Below are 16,801 nucleotides of genomic sequence, written 5' to 3' on the forward strand. Positions count from 1 at the left end.
AGGAGGCATGCAGGAGACAGGTTAAAGGATAGAAGCTTCGGACACACTTTACGGTGCATGCGGAATTGCTGAGATCTTTGACTCCTCAGTGAGAGGACCCATTAAGTTACCTGGAAGAGTTTTATTCCAGCAATGTAAGTTTGGACATATTTAATCCATAGAGCCTGGTGCTCGGGGGCACAAGCATGGCTTTTCTAAGCTGAAGCAAATACAAAGCTAGTCTTTTATAACAAAGACAACTCGGTGGAAATCAATGTGCAATTAAAATTTGTGTGCTGTTAACTGGAGTGATATTAAGTAAAATTTGATTTTGGTACTGCAAAAAGAGTCTGGAAAGTTCTTAGACCTCACCGGAATGGGGTTGTACCTTATAACAAATAATAAATTATGCAGGTGTTGACTCTCTAGTTACCATGAAGGATATTCTGGGTCCTTCTATTTCACAGAGGGTTTCACAGTTTGGCTGCTATACCATGTTTTTAAGGGCATAGCAGGCACAAAGCATGCAGGAAACATTACTTAAAAAGATGTTCGTATCTCTTATTCACAGGATTTAAATCCAGATTATAACATGTGGTTTTACAATAAATGCAATTGTACAGTGTAGTTCATGGCACATACTCTGCCATCCCCTGCGTGCTGGCAAGCACTGTAGACCACTAGGGCTTCCTTAGGGGCTTGTGTCATAAAATGCCAATGTGGAGGTCAGTGTGGCATATTCATTTCAAAGGTCTTTCTAAAGCTGAGTAGTTAAGTCTTTAGAAATAGAATTTCTATTTGTATGCTGTTTAATTGGGCTCAAGAATAAACTGTCCAGTCACATGAGGAGAACTAACTCTTCCTGAGGCAGAATCAGGGATGAAGAGGGGCCTGATTTCATATCGATTTTGTAATCTAATCCTATAGAAATGCCTCCCCGTCTACAACCCCTAATTCTCAATGATCAAACTACTTGGGGAAATCGAAGGACCAGGATATAATCTCCTGTGACCTCTTTAATCATCCTCTCTCAATTTCCGAAGGAAGAGTAAAAGGTACTCAACACAACATATCTCATTAGAAACGCTTGAGTCTGATTTTCCATGCATCATTTAGAATTCTTGCGGGATTCCCTCAAGGTGGCCAAGGGCTGTAATCTGTGGTGTAATTAATTTAAAGGAATAAAAGGGACATTCTCCAAACAGCACTCACCGCCTTATTTTTTCCTTTGCTAGCAGAGCTCCCGGTGTTTCCCTTACCGTCTGTCACCTTCCTCCCAAGGGAGGTTAAGGGGAGGGTGGAGGTCTTCAACTGGTTGGATGCCTGATAGTTATTATTATTGTTCTGGTTGCCACTGAGTGTCTCCATAATGGATCGGAAGGTTCCAAAAGGCCTTTTGAGCTGATCCCCTGATTCGCTAGCAGCAGACGTCCGCTGGAGGGTCCTGCCTTTTTCTCGCTCCTTTTCTCCATTTAGTTCAAGGCTAGTTTGCTCCATCTGCACCACTGGCTCCTCAAAGGTCACTCTAAGTTTTGAGTTCTGAGATGTCCGGCGCTTGGACGACGGGGACTTGAGGGCACTCTTGGGACTCGTGGCCACTTTCTGGGCGGCTGTGCTGTCAGGGCTGGGCTGAGGGGCTTCTCCAGAGGGTTGGCTTGAGGGGGTGTTTCCTGAGCCTGGGCACTGGGATTCCAAGTCCGGCTCGCTGCTTTCTGAGGTGGGGGATGGGCTGTGGCCCTCCAGGGATTTGGAGGCCTTGATACTAAAAGGAAACCTGCGTCCTGATGCCAAGGTGTGTTTCTTGATCATCAAGTGGAGGCTCTCTGCGCTGTCCACGCCCTCCACACTCTCCACAATGGGCTGCGGTCTGGGCCTGTCAACCTTCCTCACAGGGGTGCCCTTGGGGTCCTCAGAGTTGTTGGAGTCCGTGTCAGCCTCGCTCAGTGGCCGCTGCATCAGCTGCTTCAGCCGCGCTAACTTCAGTTCCCTCTTCTCCAGGGGGATCTTTTTGGAATGTCTCGAGGAAGTCTGAGCATCCTGGAATTCCAACGACAGCTTTTCCTGGGTGCAGACATTCTCTGAAATATCTTTTCCTAATAACTGACGTAGGATTTTATCAGAATCTTCATCTTTTACTTTGGCCCTAGCCCGGCTGGATGCTGACAGGCTTCCAAGAACCTGAATCCCTTCCTGGACTCCTGATTTGCTTTTGGCTACAGACTCATCTTCTGCATCTGGGGACTTCCACTGGGACTTTCTGCAAGCTGGAGAGGATGGTGAACTGAAAGAGGATGGAAAATATATGAGATGATCTCCTATTGGGTTAAAATAATGAACCACTGCGTGGCTTTACTGCTGTGAATAACTTCCACATCACTAAGACTGAAATAAGAATAATGTCTGTTTCAGTCAAACTATAAACATTCCATGGTGGCAACCATAACCAGAATGGGATGCCTCATACCTTATGCTGTGACTACCAAATGTATCTATTGTTTTGTTTTTTTACACATCAATTTTGCACAAATTTTCCCAATCCCATTGTCAATAACCTTATGAGCCTACGTATCCTTATTTCCATTTCATAGATGAAGGAAAAAAGACTCTAAAAGAGTAAGTGACTTGTTTATAGTCATGGAAAGAAGAAATGGCAGAGCCAGAGATAAACTCACGTCTTCTGACCCTAGATCCAGTGCCTTCTTCCCTATGATAGCTCATTTTTATTCCTCTTTATAAAAATAAAATGTCTTCTGTTGTTATATTCTAAAAAGATAATAAAAGAAAGTCCAAGAAAATGGCTCAGAGATTAAAAATACTTAACAATCCTAACCACCACCACTTCTGGTATTACCTGGGTGAAGAAAGGAGTGACTTGCCCTCTGATTTCTGGGCTTCTAGAAGTTGTTGGAGCTGGTTCTGCAGTGTGACACGTTGCGTTGTCTGTCTGGGAAAAACAAATCAAAACAAATAAGTTCTCTGACACATGGCTACTACCATAAATTAATAGATATACATTTTCTCATGATAATTTGCAATAAGTTGCAATAAATCTAAAAGCCTTGCAAATGTGCATAATCTTCACCCTTATAATTCAGAAATTTTCCTAAGGATACAATCAAAAGTACTCAACAAGATATTTATTATTCACATGGCAGGCAGGTTCTTTACCACTAGCACCACCTGGGAAGCCCATTAGTAAAAAAACTGTAACATAAATGCTCATCACTAAGACTGAGTAAATCAATTTATAATTATTTCTAGGAAGGCAGCTATTAAGAATGATAATATATCTGAATTTTTGTAACATAGAAAAAGCTTCCCTAATATATGCATGTGTGTATATATATATAAAGTATACAGTATGAAGTGTATTTATATAAACAGACACAGACACACACACACAGAGTGTAATTTACTTTCCTTAAGTTGAAAAAAAAAGTTACAAAATGCTATGTGTAATATAATCTCATTATCTCATTTTTAAGAAATCTCTCTTTCTCCCCAAACCCCAGCCACACCCCAAGCTAGAAGGATATACTCCAAAATGTTACTCACTGTCCCTAAATTGTCTGAATTTATAAAGTAATTAAGTTAATTTAGCCATCAGAAAAAAGCTAAATAAAACAAAGCAAGCGAACTGCTTCCAAGTTGGGTATGCTGCGCTGTACTTAGTCACTCAGTCGTGTCCAACTCTTCGCAACCCCATGGACTGTAGTCCACCAGTTTCCTCTGTCCAGGGGGATTCTCCAGGTAAAAATACTTGAGTGGGTTGCCATGCTGTCCTCCAGGGTATCGTCCCAACAAGGAATTGAACTCAGGTCACCCGAACTGCGAGAATTCTTTACCACCTAGGCCACCAGGGAAGCCCCAGAATTTTGGAATGAATAGCCTTTCCCTTCTCCAGGGGAACTTCCTGACCCAGGAATCGAACCAGGGTTTCCTACATTGCAGGCAGATTCTTTACCAGCTGAGCTACCAGGTAAATAACTTGGTATTTTTTGTATAAAGAGAAAACTGTGTATGGCAACAGCTGATTTACTCCGGACAGAGAAGCATATGCATCAGAATGTGCTTTATTTAAAGTTAAGAAAATAGGTTGAAAGCCATAGGTTCAAGAAGGTAAAATCTGTTTAGAAAACACATATTATTATAGAACTTGAAAAAGTAAATTACACTGATTCTGATTTTAGAGAAGTAAGCAGTATTTACTGATCTCTGTAGTATTCCTGTGGTACTCCCCATTGCCCCCCAAAGATGTCTATCACATCCTAATCCCTGAAAGATGTGATTGTGTTACCTTATGTGATAAAAAGGGAATTAAGGTTGGATTATGGGGTGGGTCCAATCTCACCACATGAGTAACAGTGAAGAGAAGGCAGAAAAGGAGATCAGAGGGACTTAAAGTGTGGTAAGGACTCTACCTGTGGTTGGGGACTTTGATGATGAAGGAAGCGGCTGTGAGCCAAGCAATGCAGTAGCCTCGAGGAGCTGGCAATGACTCTCAGCTGACAGCAAGAAAACAGAGACTTCAGCAAGAAACTGATTCTGCTACATGACCTGAATGAGCAGGAAACAGACTTTCATCTGAGAGTCTCCAGAAAGGAAAGCAGACTGTGAACACACTGATTTTAATCTAGAGAAATTCATTCTGGTATCCTGACCTACAGAACTGTAAGATAAATGTCCATTGTTTTAAACCACTAAGTATGTGGTAATTTGTTACAGGAGTAGAAATCTAAGCATCAAAACTGGTAGCAACTCCCATGAGTCAGAAGGAAGAACTAAACCAATGAGTTATAAGTGTTCTTAAAAGAGCTGCTGAATCTTCGATGCTGGCTTGAGGAAGTTCAGTCTTCTCCTTGCCAAATGTCACTGCACATCCTCAACAGCTGTCGGCTACCTAAATTTAATTCTGAGAGATCAGATTTGCATAATACTCTTCCACCAGCCCCAGATATTCTCCTTTTCTCAGAAGCGGTCAGTCTTAGTACTAACATTCCATCCCTGCTGCTGCTGCTGCTAAGTCGCTTCAGTCGTGTCCGACTCTGTGCGACCCCATAGACGGCAGCCCACCAGGCTCCCCCGTCCCTGGGATTCTCCAAGCAAGAATACTGGAGTGGGTTGCCATTTCCTTCTCCAATGCATGAAAGTGAAAAGTGAAAGTGAAGTCACTCAGTCGTGTCCGACTCTTAGCAACCCCATGGACTGCAGCCTACCAGGCTCCTCTGTCCATGGGATTTTCTAGGCAAGAGTACTCGAGTGGGGTGCCATTGCCTTCTCCTATTCCATCCCTCCTATTCCATTCCATCCCTAGAAGTCTGTGATCTTATTTTATCTTGCTCATTCTGTGACTCACACACTGAAATAAAGCAGAAGCCAGCAAACTTTTTCCTAAATAGTCAAATATTAAATATTTTAGGCTTGTACACCACAAATTCTGTGTCATAATTACTCAACTCAGCTTATGTAGTTGTGAAATCAACACTCAGTAATATGTAAGAAAATGTGTATGGCTCTGTTTCAATAAAACTTTATTTACAAAAACAGGTGGTGGAAAAAAAAAAGCAACAGGTGGTGGGGTGAATTGGGCCTCAGTGTATAGTCTATAGTTTGCTGACCCTAATCTAAAGAATAAACAAAAAATATACAGGAGCTTTCTACTTTTCCTACTTTGAAATTTGGTATTGCCTGTCAAGTATTTTAGAAAAACATTAGGTGAGGGATTAAAATAGATGAAGCAAGATTACAGTCTCCTTTTAAAGGGTTTTTAGGTGTCAATGTGAATTATGACACAGTCAAGAAAACTATTTGGAGGCAATTAGGTTGACTGATGAGAGGAATCCCAGGTATGGATGGAGAAAAAAAGGACTCTATTATCTAGATTCTAAAAAAGCCCTCAGAAAGGACTAATCAACTTTATAATATATGAGCATGTGAAATATGAATATGTGAAAATATGTGAGCATTTGTCCAGTATGTCTGCTAGGCTGCTCTAACAAATACCACAAGTTGCCTTCCTTAAACAACAGAAGTTTATTTTCTCATAGTTCTGGAGGCTAGCAGTCTGTAACTGAGGTGTTGACAAGGCTGGTTCCTTGGAGGGCTGTGAGGGAGAATTGGCCCTCTGCCTCTCTCCTAGTGTTTGGTGGTTCACTAGCAATCTCTGGCATTCTCTGACTTCTGAATCAATCACCCTGATCTTTGCCTTCCTGTGCACATTATCTTCTCCCTGTGTGTGTCTGTCTCTGTGTCCAGATTTTCCCCTTTTGCAAGGACACCAATCATCTTGGATTGGGCCCAATCCTATGACTTAATTTTCACTTGATTACTTTTGTAAAGACCCATCTCCAGATAAGTTCACATTCCAAAGTCCTAGGGGTTAGGACTCCAACACATCATTTTATGAGGCCACAATTCAACCCATTGACACCTACACTTATAGATCAGGATGTCTGAGAGAGCTGAAGGGTACCATTTCTAAATAATACCTATGTTGATGAAGGACTGGTAAAAATATCCTAGGAGGAAAAGGCGCTCAAGACTGTCTCCCACTCACAATTTTGGACTGAAAAACTAATGTTTCCCATCCTTCCTCATGCACCTTTTGATGTTATTGGTGCCCTAGAGTCTGAAGGGCAGAGTGGACTAAATAGAGTAAGTGAATTTCTGTTTTAGTTTTGCCAGTCTCACTGAGACACACAGTAAGTACAAAACTAGGGTCTCCAGCATAACCTCTCTTATTTCATATTCTCATTGGCTTGACTACAACTGTCTACAGCCTTCAGCTTGGAGACAGTGGAATAACTGCTGCCTATTAGCGTACATGTGTGTTTTATCCTAGGATCATCAGCACAGAGAGCAGCCAAGACCCTGACCTTGAAGAGTTCTACCAATAAAGCAACTACTACAGCTTAGGAAAGCCTCTCCAACTCTGTGCTGAGAGCCTGAGGGGAAGGTTTTTCAGTCTTTTCTCTGAGTACAAACCTTTAGAAAAAAACATTCCATTGGACTATTTTAAGGTTCCTCTCGATGGATATGTGCATATACTACTGGGGGGAGTATCCACTGGTACAACATTTCTGGAAGGATATTAGGCAGCATCTGTATACAAGTATCATGACAGCAAGGAGATCAAACCAGTCAATCCTAATGGAAATCAACCCTGAATACTCATTGGAAGGCCTGATGCTGAAGCTGAAGCTCCAGTATTTTGGCCACCTGATATGAAGAACTGACTCACTGGAAAAGACCCTGATGCTGGGAAAGACTGAAGGCAAAGAAGAAGAAGGTGGCAGAGGATGAGATGGTTGGATAGCATCACTGATTCTACACACATGACTCGGGCAAACTCTGGGAGACAGTGAGGGGACAGAGACGCTTGGTGTGCTGCAGTCCATGGGGTCACAGAGTCAGACGTGACTTAGTGGCTGAACAACAACAAAAATCCACATGTATGCACCTTTGTTCTGGTAATTCCTTTTCTAGGAACTTCTTTTCAGAAAGACCTATACATGTACATAAAGGCATGTGTACAAGTATGTTTGCCTTGACAAGATAACTTCCTGAAGGGAATTAGGAATTTGGGTGCATTTCCCCTTCAGTTACATCCAGACCTTCAAAGCTTGCTTAGCTCACCTGCCCCAGTGGAGTCTTGTGTAACTGGGCAAAGGATTGTTGGAGAGAAAGGAACCCCTCTAATTTTTAAGTTTAAATTTTTTTCTAGTGAAAGCCTAAACTCATTAGAGACAGTATTCTAGGTACTGACAGGGGAAGGGTGGAGGAGTGCAGAAACTCTTAACCTCTAAGGCACGAGAGCAGAAGCAGAGAGAGAAATGTTTCCCAAGTCTAGTGAGGAGCCAGAGGATCTAAGGACTTGTCACTGTTGCATGAATTAAATTCTAACCAGTTAAGGCCTCCCACCAACTACAGATCTTTTTTCACAAGGAAAGAAGAAAAAAATATTTTTTATAATTTTAAAGTAAAACTTCACTTTTCTCCCCTAAAACTTAATTTTTAAGGTCTATTCTCCTAATCTGTTACCATTACTTTGAGTGCTATTCTTGATTTTCGATGAGTCCCTTATCAGTATGGCAACGGTCATTTGGCCAATGTGTTCTCCAAGGGCTGACCTCTGTCCCTTTAGAGGGGCCTCAGCTCTTAGTCCTTCAACCTGCTTGACCCCCACCCCTCCCAGATAACCTCTCCTTGGGCCCTCCTTTTTTCAAACACATCATAGCAACTTCCCAGCCATGCTCCCCTGACATCTAGTTATGCAATGTGTACCAGCTTTATTATTTCATCAAAAAAAGAACTGGGCTTAACTAGACAAAGAGTGTTTTAAGTAACGTCATACTGAGTTCACATTCTGAGGATTTTTCATTCTGAGGATTTGTGAATTGTCTGCTTAATTTTTATAATAAATTTGCAGCAATGGTTACCAGGGTACATATACTTTCCCAAATATACATTTTTCTTTTTTGAGAAAACTGAGAAACTGGCTCATCTTGAACCTTTCTCTCTCTCACATTCTTTATAATTTGTTGAACTATTAAGGACAGAAGTTCGGAATGATGCCCACATGTGCTTTCTGCGCCTGCTACATCATCTGGGGCCCTAAGATGTGAAGACAGAGAGAGGCTCTCTCCCCTAGTCCACTGTGGCTTAAGTTTCCTGCTGAGGAAGCTTGCTCTGCTTTCTTTTTTTGCTTAAATATCATTTTGCCTCCACAGAGATGGCATCTTCAGCATGAACACCGGCTGTGAGGACTGGGAACGAGGGAAGAAAAGAAGATGAGGAGGACACTAGGCATTCCCGGTACCACCCACGCGAGGGAGCCTTCTGAGGACTGGGCTGACACCTAAGCACGACCTGACCAGCCAGACTGGGTTCTCATGGAACAAGCAGGTCACTCACTCCTTCAGCTGCTTGGTGAGCTTCACCACCTGGGAGGCTAGTGACATGCAGGTCTCCACCACCACCAGGTACCGGGAGCACAGGCTGTGTCCGTGGCGCTCGGCGCTCTGGGAGGGCTTCTCCCCGGCGTGGTTCTGCATAGTGACATTGGCTCCGTACTCAACCAGGGTCTGTTAGAGGAGGCAGAGACATGTGATCCGTCAGGACTTCCCTCTAAATGTTATTTAAAAAAAAATTTTTGGAGTATAGTTGATTTACAATTTTGTTAGTTTCAGGTATGCAGCAAAGTGATTCAATTATATATATATATATATATACATATATATATATATTTATATTTCTTTTTTCCATGTTGCTTCCATTATGGGTTGTTACAAGATATTGAATATAGAATATAGTTCCCCATGCTACACAGTGAACTCTTGTTGCTTATTATTTTATGTACAGTAGTTAGCATCTGTTACTTTCATACTCCCAAATGTATCCCTCCCCCACCTCCTTCTTCCCTTTGGTAACCATAAATTTGTTTCCTATGTTTGTGAGTCTGTTTCCTTTCTGTATGCAGAATAATTTGTATTATTTTTTAGATTTCACACATAACTGATATCATATAACTGCTTTTCTCTGACTTACTTAGTATGATATTCTTTAGGTGTGTTCATAAACATTACTTTTTAATGACTGTAACAGAAGGTTGAATGGAACTTCTCCTGTTGTTCCAAAACCAGTCACCAGAGTCCACAGCAGGACAGGGTGGGGGCAAGGAGCCTCCTATACAAAGACGACTTCTAGTGAGACTTTAGCAGTCAGTATCAGATGCCTCCCTTCAGAACCTACAACAACGCAACCGACCAACCTCCTACTATCAACCCCACCCAGCCTCAGAAGGACACTGGGAAGGAGAGGAGGATGTGTTGTCCTTAGGAGTCCTTTCCTTCGTGAGATGAGCAGGGCCGTGTCTGCAGTGAGAGGCTCTGTCCCTTTCAGTGGGTGGGCTCATGAATTTAGGGATGCCCCTAAGAAAAAGAAGGAACTTTTTTTACCTGTTCCTTTTTGGGCAGCACACTTGATCTGGTGCTGAACCTACCCAATCAGAGATAAAAAGAACAGGAGAGAACTGTCATGGCAGGGACCCATATTCTCACCATGTGCCTTGGCGAGGATGTGTCTCCATAGATTGAGCAGATGTTGTAGAAGGGAGCATGCTGTGAGCTTATTATCACCCGATGAAAATGGAGAAGGTGCTTTAGCAGCAGGAGGCAGTGGGAAGCAACACTGTGGAGGGTCTTGTATGGGGGGGAGAGTGCAAGGTCGGGGCCGCATCTCCCTGTCAGGTAGCAGTGGGGAGGCTCTAAAGGACCCTCCAAAGACCCCACCCACCACATCCACCAGAGACACAGCCCCTGAAGGCTGCTCCCGAGGATATCAGTGGCAAACCTTAGTGAGCTAAAGAAGCAAGACAACTTTCAGGGAGATGCCATGGCCCCTGCCAGTTAAGCAAAGAGACAGCTGACTTTCTCTCTCCATACTCCCTATTTGTCCTCAACAGTGGATCCCAGGAGAGAGAGGTGAATAGGAGCTAAGGTGGTGTGTAACAAGCCACAGTCAAGCTTCTGTCCCAACCTTGTTCCTTCTACCCTGAGCTGAGCTGGCTTGGGGAGGAGAATACTTTGAATTAGAGATAAGACTGAGATTGTTCAATTGGTTTGAAGTATATGTTAATAGTCAAACAAAGGCAAAAAGTTAAGGAATCTTGTCAAGGTATCATTAATATAGGGGAGAAAGATTTGAAGGAGCATGGTTGAGACTGTTAATTTTTTTTTCTTTTTACTGTACTTTGGCTTGTGTGATCTTAGATCTCTGATCACGGATTGAATCTGTGCCCTCAGCAATGAAAGCAAAGAGTCCTAACCACCGGTATACCAGGGAATTCCCTGACATCGTTAATTTTTAAAAATTAAAACTTTAGTTTTTATGCTGTGGTGACAATAGACTCCACAAAAAGCTGTCACATCAATATTAATCAACTGGCATAGTCTGATATATTTTTTGACACTATCAAGATGAGTTTGTAGACCTCCAAATTTATTTTAGTAATAGATAATGTTTTCTCCACAAGAAATAATTGTTATTTTAAAATTCCTAGACTACTCAGACTCAGAGGTCATGAAGGAGCTTCATTTTCCACTCAATTTAGGATTACTCGCCATGAAAAGTCACTGTGCCCTACAGTTACTGCCACTCAGCTCACAAAGCGTCCCCACCCCACACTGAGCTCCCAGAGACACAGCATAAACACACACTCTTAGCGCTCCCCTTGGCTCCGGCCTCTGCAGTTTTCTTTCCAGTGTTTCCCATACTCAGCTCCCTCCTCACATCATAATGACACTTGCTCACTCCCTTTTCCACTTCCAATCTCTTTGTACCTACTTTTTCTCACACCCAGTGGAGAGACTTACTTCCAAGAGTATCCAAGTTTCCACATCCATGGTGCCTAGTGCCAAAAATATCATTTGTGTTAAGTGGAGATGAACACGCTGAAAGGACAGACTGCCTCTCCTCACATATTAAAAAAAAAAAATTGAAATCTCAAACAGAATTAGTGATATCAGCCAGTTTTCTTTGGCTTGTAGTCATTTATTAGCTGATAAAAGTTTACTCTTTTTTACTTTGAGACTATTAAATATGATAGTGTTTTGTTAAACAGAAAAATGAAGTTTTCAGTCTTCGTTCAATTATTTTCCCTCCACAAAAAGCAATGCTACTCCTTTCATCTTTCTGCAGACCCTGGTAGTAATTAAAATTTCTCTCTTTTCTATACATTTTGATTTCTCATCACTCCTTTCACAACTGGGTGTCTTAAATTAGAAGATGCATGCTTTGCCAACAATAGTGGGGAAACTTCTCAGACACTTGGAATATTTCCTGTTAATGTGGCTTTCCACAGAGCAGTTGCATGTGAGGAGACTGTGTAGAGATCTTTTTGCTATTGCCTCTGCATTCTGGTTTTATTCAGCTCTTGTCTCATATTTACAGCTTTTGCATATCTTCTCCTGTCATTTCCTAATCCTCTCTACTTTTCTGAGCAACTGGTTCTCACTGTCCAGTTTTTTCTTTCAGATACAGTCTACCGGCACACAGGAAAACCTTGGTAAGTGCCTGTTAAGTTTGGAATAAAAGAAATATTACCAAATATGGTGCAAAAGAGCACTGTTTTCTTAGAGTTCTCAAGTACACATAAGATATTTTGAACTGTATGAATCTGGTGAGGTAAAAGTATTTTCTTTAATCGTGGCCTTCACCCATACATTGTCAATTGTTCTTTTCCTACATTTCAGGCAGATGTGGGAACAAATCCATAGATGTTGGGTCACTTTCAATGAAAAGAATGGTGTGACTGGTCAGACTCTGGTAATGATGATTTATTTTCCTAAAGTAAATTCCAGGCCAGTTCTAAACTTTGTTTCAATTCAAAGCTTTTCCTCTCCTTACACCATCACTGTCCCTCCTCCCCTTCAGCCCCCTCTCTCATTGTTTTGTCAGTCAGGGCCTTATACCTTCTAGCTGAAAAGGCCTATCCAGTTATTTAAAAAAATTTTTTTAAATTGAAGTATAGTTGATTTGCAATGTTGTGTCGGTTTTTGCTATATAGCAAAGTGACTCAGTTATACACATATAGATATTCTTTTTTATATGTTCTTTTCCATTATGGTTTATCACAAGATACTAAAAATAGTTCCCCATGCTGTACAGGCAGGTGGGAGAGGGAAGGCCTGGGAGTTTGGGATTAGCAGATGTTAAACTATTACATATAGGAGGCCTGCCCAGTTTTCACATTCACGTGCTCCTCTCAGGACCCCCCGCCATGCGCTGTGAGGGCAGCAGCCCTGGTGTGGCTCAGCTCTGGGCAGCTCTGCGTTCAGCTGCGGGATGAGATGCCAACGCTTCTTCTCGTAGGAAGCCTGTACTCTCTAAGCAGCCCTCTTGGAGGTCTCCTCAGGTGGCTGGGGCAGGGAGATGCCACCTCCCGTGGCTCCACTCCCCAATCTCTTTCCATCACTACACACATAAGACACAGTAAAATTCTCCAGGTATGTTTGGCTAGAAGGGTGAGGCCACCTGAGGCTGTTGGGTGGACTGGCTAGCCAATCAGGGCCCTGCCGAGCCTGCCCTCGGGCTGAGGGGGTCTATGTCAAGGGCTTCCTAGAATCAGTTCTGGGCTTTTTGAATGTATTCAAGAAGCTCAGTCCTACTACAAAGAAAGGGAGAAAACCACAGGACCCTCTCTCCCCAGCCTACTACCTGCTGTGTGTGTGTTTAGTCGCTCAGTCGTGTTTGACTCTGCGACCCCATGGACTATAGCCAGACTCTGTGATTCCCTTATCTATGGGGTTATCCCAGCAAGAATGCTGGAGTGGGTTGTCATGCTCTCCTCCAGGGGATCTTCCCCACTGAGGGACACAACTTGCGTCTCTTGTGTCTCCACTGTGTCATACTGCTTGATACTCTAAGGAATTTTTCTAATTGTTTCCTGAAAATTCAGTTCTGTTTTTTAGACACTTGGGAAGGCAAAGTGTGCTAACAGCAGCAGGCATGGCCACCTGCCATGTGACAGTCTGAGCGATGTCCGTCTGACAGGGGTTTTCTGCTATCTTGAGAACACAGGGTGCTTAACATCTACTGTCCTCAGCACTGGGGTTTTCAGGCAAGGCTGAAAGGGCAAGAAGAGACCCTGTCAGCACCCTGTGACATGCAAGGAGAGACCCAGATAGCTATTCGTGCCCATGCTCGTGTGCACTTCTGGAAATACAAATATATCAATTTGATTCTTCTATTATCCACTAAAGAGACAAAGTTGATTTAATCTAGACATTCTCCGAGGGAACTAAATTCCCATTTTCTGCTTTACTACTTGTTGCACTCTTTTCTCCAGAGAAGCAGGGCCCGTGTACCTGTATGCACCCGAGGTAGCCATGCTGTGAGGCCACATGAACAGCACTGTTGCCATCTTGGTCCACTTCATCCAGCGAGATGCCCTGCTCTTGCATGAACTGAAGAAGCCAGAGCAGAATCTTCTCCTATAGACACAAGGACAAGTTGGAATTAATAGGCTGTCATTTAGAGCCAAATGATTGGAAAAGACCCTGATGCTGGGAAAGATCAAAGGTAGGAGGAGAAGTAGGTGACAGAGGATGCAATGGTTGGATGGCATCACCAATTCAATGGACATGGTTTGAGGAAACTCCAGGAGATGATGAACGACAGGGAAGCCTGGTGTGCTGCAGTCCATGGGGTTGCAAAGAGTCAGACATGACTGAGCAGCTGAACAACATGTAAAGAAGCCTAATAAAAAGAGGAAAATAAAAATCTAACATGTGAAGCTTAGATATAGCCAAGCTTACCCTATGAAGAGAACATTTCCATTCTGTATGAACTGAAAATTGATGCATCTCTGACTAAAGTCAATGAAAGAGAATTGTGCTGAGAATTCAAAGAGCAGAAAGTTATCTCAGAAATGCTCTTGTTTTGCTTCCATATTCTTCAGGTGGAAAAACGGATTCAGAGAAAGTTTGAGCATCTCCTCAAAGTTACACAGTGAGACGGAGTCAATGCTGGAACCAGAATCCAAGTCTTTTGATTTCAAGGCAATATTTCTGCTAGTCTGTTAAATTATCTGGTAGCTTTAAGAATATTATAAAACCTTGAACTATTGAGATAACTAGTTTCTACTTTAAGTTAATCACACTTCAACTATGACTTTGTAATCTCACACCTTTCAATCAACAGGCTTCCAAAAAGGGGAAACATATAAAGTTGTTAGGCATAAGATAACCACACTGAAATGAAACTGGGACCCTCTTGATTTTTCTGATCAAATGGTGGCGGTATTTGAAAGGTAAAGCTTTCTCTTCTATGTTAAAGAGCACCAAACCTCTGAACACAACCTTTCCAAAGCAAAGACACAGAAGAGTCAGTGCGTGTTGTCATAACCTGTTTGCATTTTACCCACTGAGTCTTTTGTGGTATTTTCATGTTATGTTTAGTCTCAGGAGAAAGCAGGGGGATGGGATTTCAGGGTTTTAAAATAGAAAAATTAAATATAATGCTAAAAAAATACGAGAGTGGTAAAAATAACAGCATAAAATTTACTGGGTGGAATTTGACATTTAAAAAGATGATCATGCCTTTCAAAGAGCCTTGAACCTCTCCTTAGCCTTTTATAGGATTTTTTCCCAGTTATTTGCTCGGACTGTTCATGAACTTTTATACTTTTCTGGATTAAATTTGCCTGCACCTTCTGAACATGCCAACTAATCTGCTAAAGGAATGTTGGATCAAAACAGCCAACTCCTTTCATGTTTCTCCCCTCATGTGGGGAACGGGGCACTGTTTATGAAAGCAACTGTGATATCAGGGAGAGACCGAATATTTGCACCACACTTTTTTTCACAGGAGCAAGCTGAAAGTAAGCCCTCCAAAGAAAAAGAACAGAAAATGTAGTTAATAGCTGCAACCAAGAATGTATCCTGGCAAAGCAGGGTGAGCGTTAGCTGCAAAAACAGACAGACCTTGTAGGAAGGGGAAATCCTCCATGTCCTGAGAGAATGAGGTGGGGCAGAAACCCGAGGCCACGGCTGGGTGGCTGGAGGTGGATAAAAAAGAGGCCTAAGTGCTCTCTTCTTCAGAGGCAAACAAAGAAAGAAAGTTGAAACTGATACCAGAGCAAGTGATGTTTCAAATGTATAAGGTAGAACAACTTCTGTTACTTTTCCTATTTTAGGGGAAAAAAAAAATTGAATTATCTTAATTTGGAGACAGATGACTAATTCATTTTTATTGAAGTACAGTTGCTATACAATGTTGTTAGTTTCTACTGTTCAGCAGAATGAATCAGTTATACATATATATGTATATTCCCTTTCTAAGATTTCCTTCCTATTTAGGTCACCACAGAGCCTTGAGTAGAGGTCCCATGCTATACAGTAGGTTCTCGTTAATTATCTATTTTATACATAGTAGTGTATGTTCTTGCCTGGAGAATCCCATGGACAGGGGAGCCTGGTAGGCTGCAGTCCATGGGGTCGCTAAGAGTTGGACACGACTGAGCGACTTCACTTTGACTTTTCACTTTCATGCATTGGAGAAGGAAATGGCAACCCACTCCAGTGTTCTTGCCTGGAGAATCCCAGGGACGGGGGAGCCTGGTGGGCTGCCGTCTATGGGGTTGCACAGAGTCAGACATGACTGAAGCAACTTAGCAGCAGCAGCAGCAGTGTATGTATATGTCAACCCCAAACCCCCATTCATCCTCTCTCCCTCCTAGTATCCATAAGTTTGTTCTCTATATCTGTGTCTCTATTTGTTTTGCAAATAAGGTTATCTGTACCATTTTTCTAGATTCCACATATAAATGATATTATATGATACTTGTTTTTCTCATTCTGACTTACTTCACTCTGTATGACTGTCTCTAGGTTTATCCATGTCTCTGCAAATGGCAGTACACTTCATTCCTTTTCGTGGCTGAGTCATATTTCATTGTATATATGTATCACATCTTCTTTATCCATTCATCTGTTGATAGACATTTAGGTTGTTTCCATGTCCTAGCTGATGTAAATAGGTGCTGCTGTGAACACGGGGGTGCATGTATCTTTTTAAATTATGGTTTTATCTGAGTATATCCCAAGAGTGGGATTGCTGGATCATATGGTAGTTGTATTTTTAGTTTTCTTCAGAATCTCGATACTATTCTCCACAGTGGCTGCATCAACTTATATTCCCATCAACAGTGTGGGAGGGTTCTCTTCTCCTCCATATCTTTCCAGCATCTGAATCATGTGATCTTAACTCCTAAAAAGATCTGGATGAGTGGGTATATCTCAAGATCAATGACATGACCAACTGG

At 42.2% G+C, this 16,801-nt stretch overlaps 1 protein-coding gene across 24 annotated transcripts in view; it reads right to left on the reverse strand.

The window, feature by feature from the left end:
* Positions 1-16,801, reverse strand: part of SNCAIP (synuclein alpha interacting protein) — a 164,648-nt gene that overhangs the window by 12,447 nt on the left and 135,400 nt on the right. For 20 of the 24 annotated variants that reach the window (XM_086410697.1, XM_086410688.1, XM_086410695.1 and 17 more), the window contains 4 exons: positions 13,845-13,970; positions 8,893-9,062; positions 2,831-2,923; positions 1,192-2,260 (listed from right to left, as the gene is read on the reverse strand). In XM_086410697.1, coding sequence (XP_086266823.1) covers positions 1,192-2,260; positions 2,831-2,923; positions 8,893-9,062; positions 13,845-13,970 — 1,458 coding nt within the window. Of the gene's footprint in view, positions 1-1,191; positions 2,261-2,830; positions 2,924-4,400; positions 4,537-8,892; positions 9,063-13,844; positions 13,971-16,801 lie in introns of all 24 variants that reach the window. The other 4 variants (XR_015167061.1, XR_015167060.1, XM_086410698.1 and 1 more) reach the window with 2 other exon arrangements.

The sequence above is a fragment of the Bos grunniens genome, chromosome 7 (genome assembly GCF_055505025.1).
Source record: "Bos grunniens cultivar Pamir isolate PY7600 chromosome 7, Bosgru_T2T1.0, whole genome shotgun sequence".
Taxonomy (NCBI): domain Eukaryota; kingdom Metazoa; phylum Chordata; class Mammalia; order Artiodactyla; family Bovidae; genus Bos; species Bos grunniens.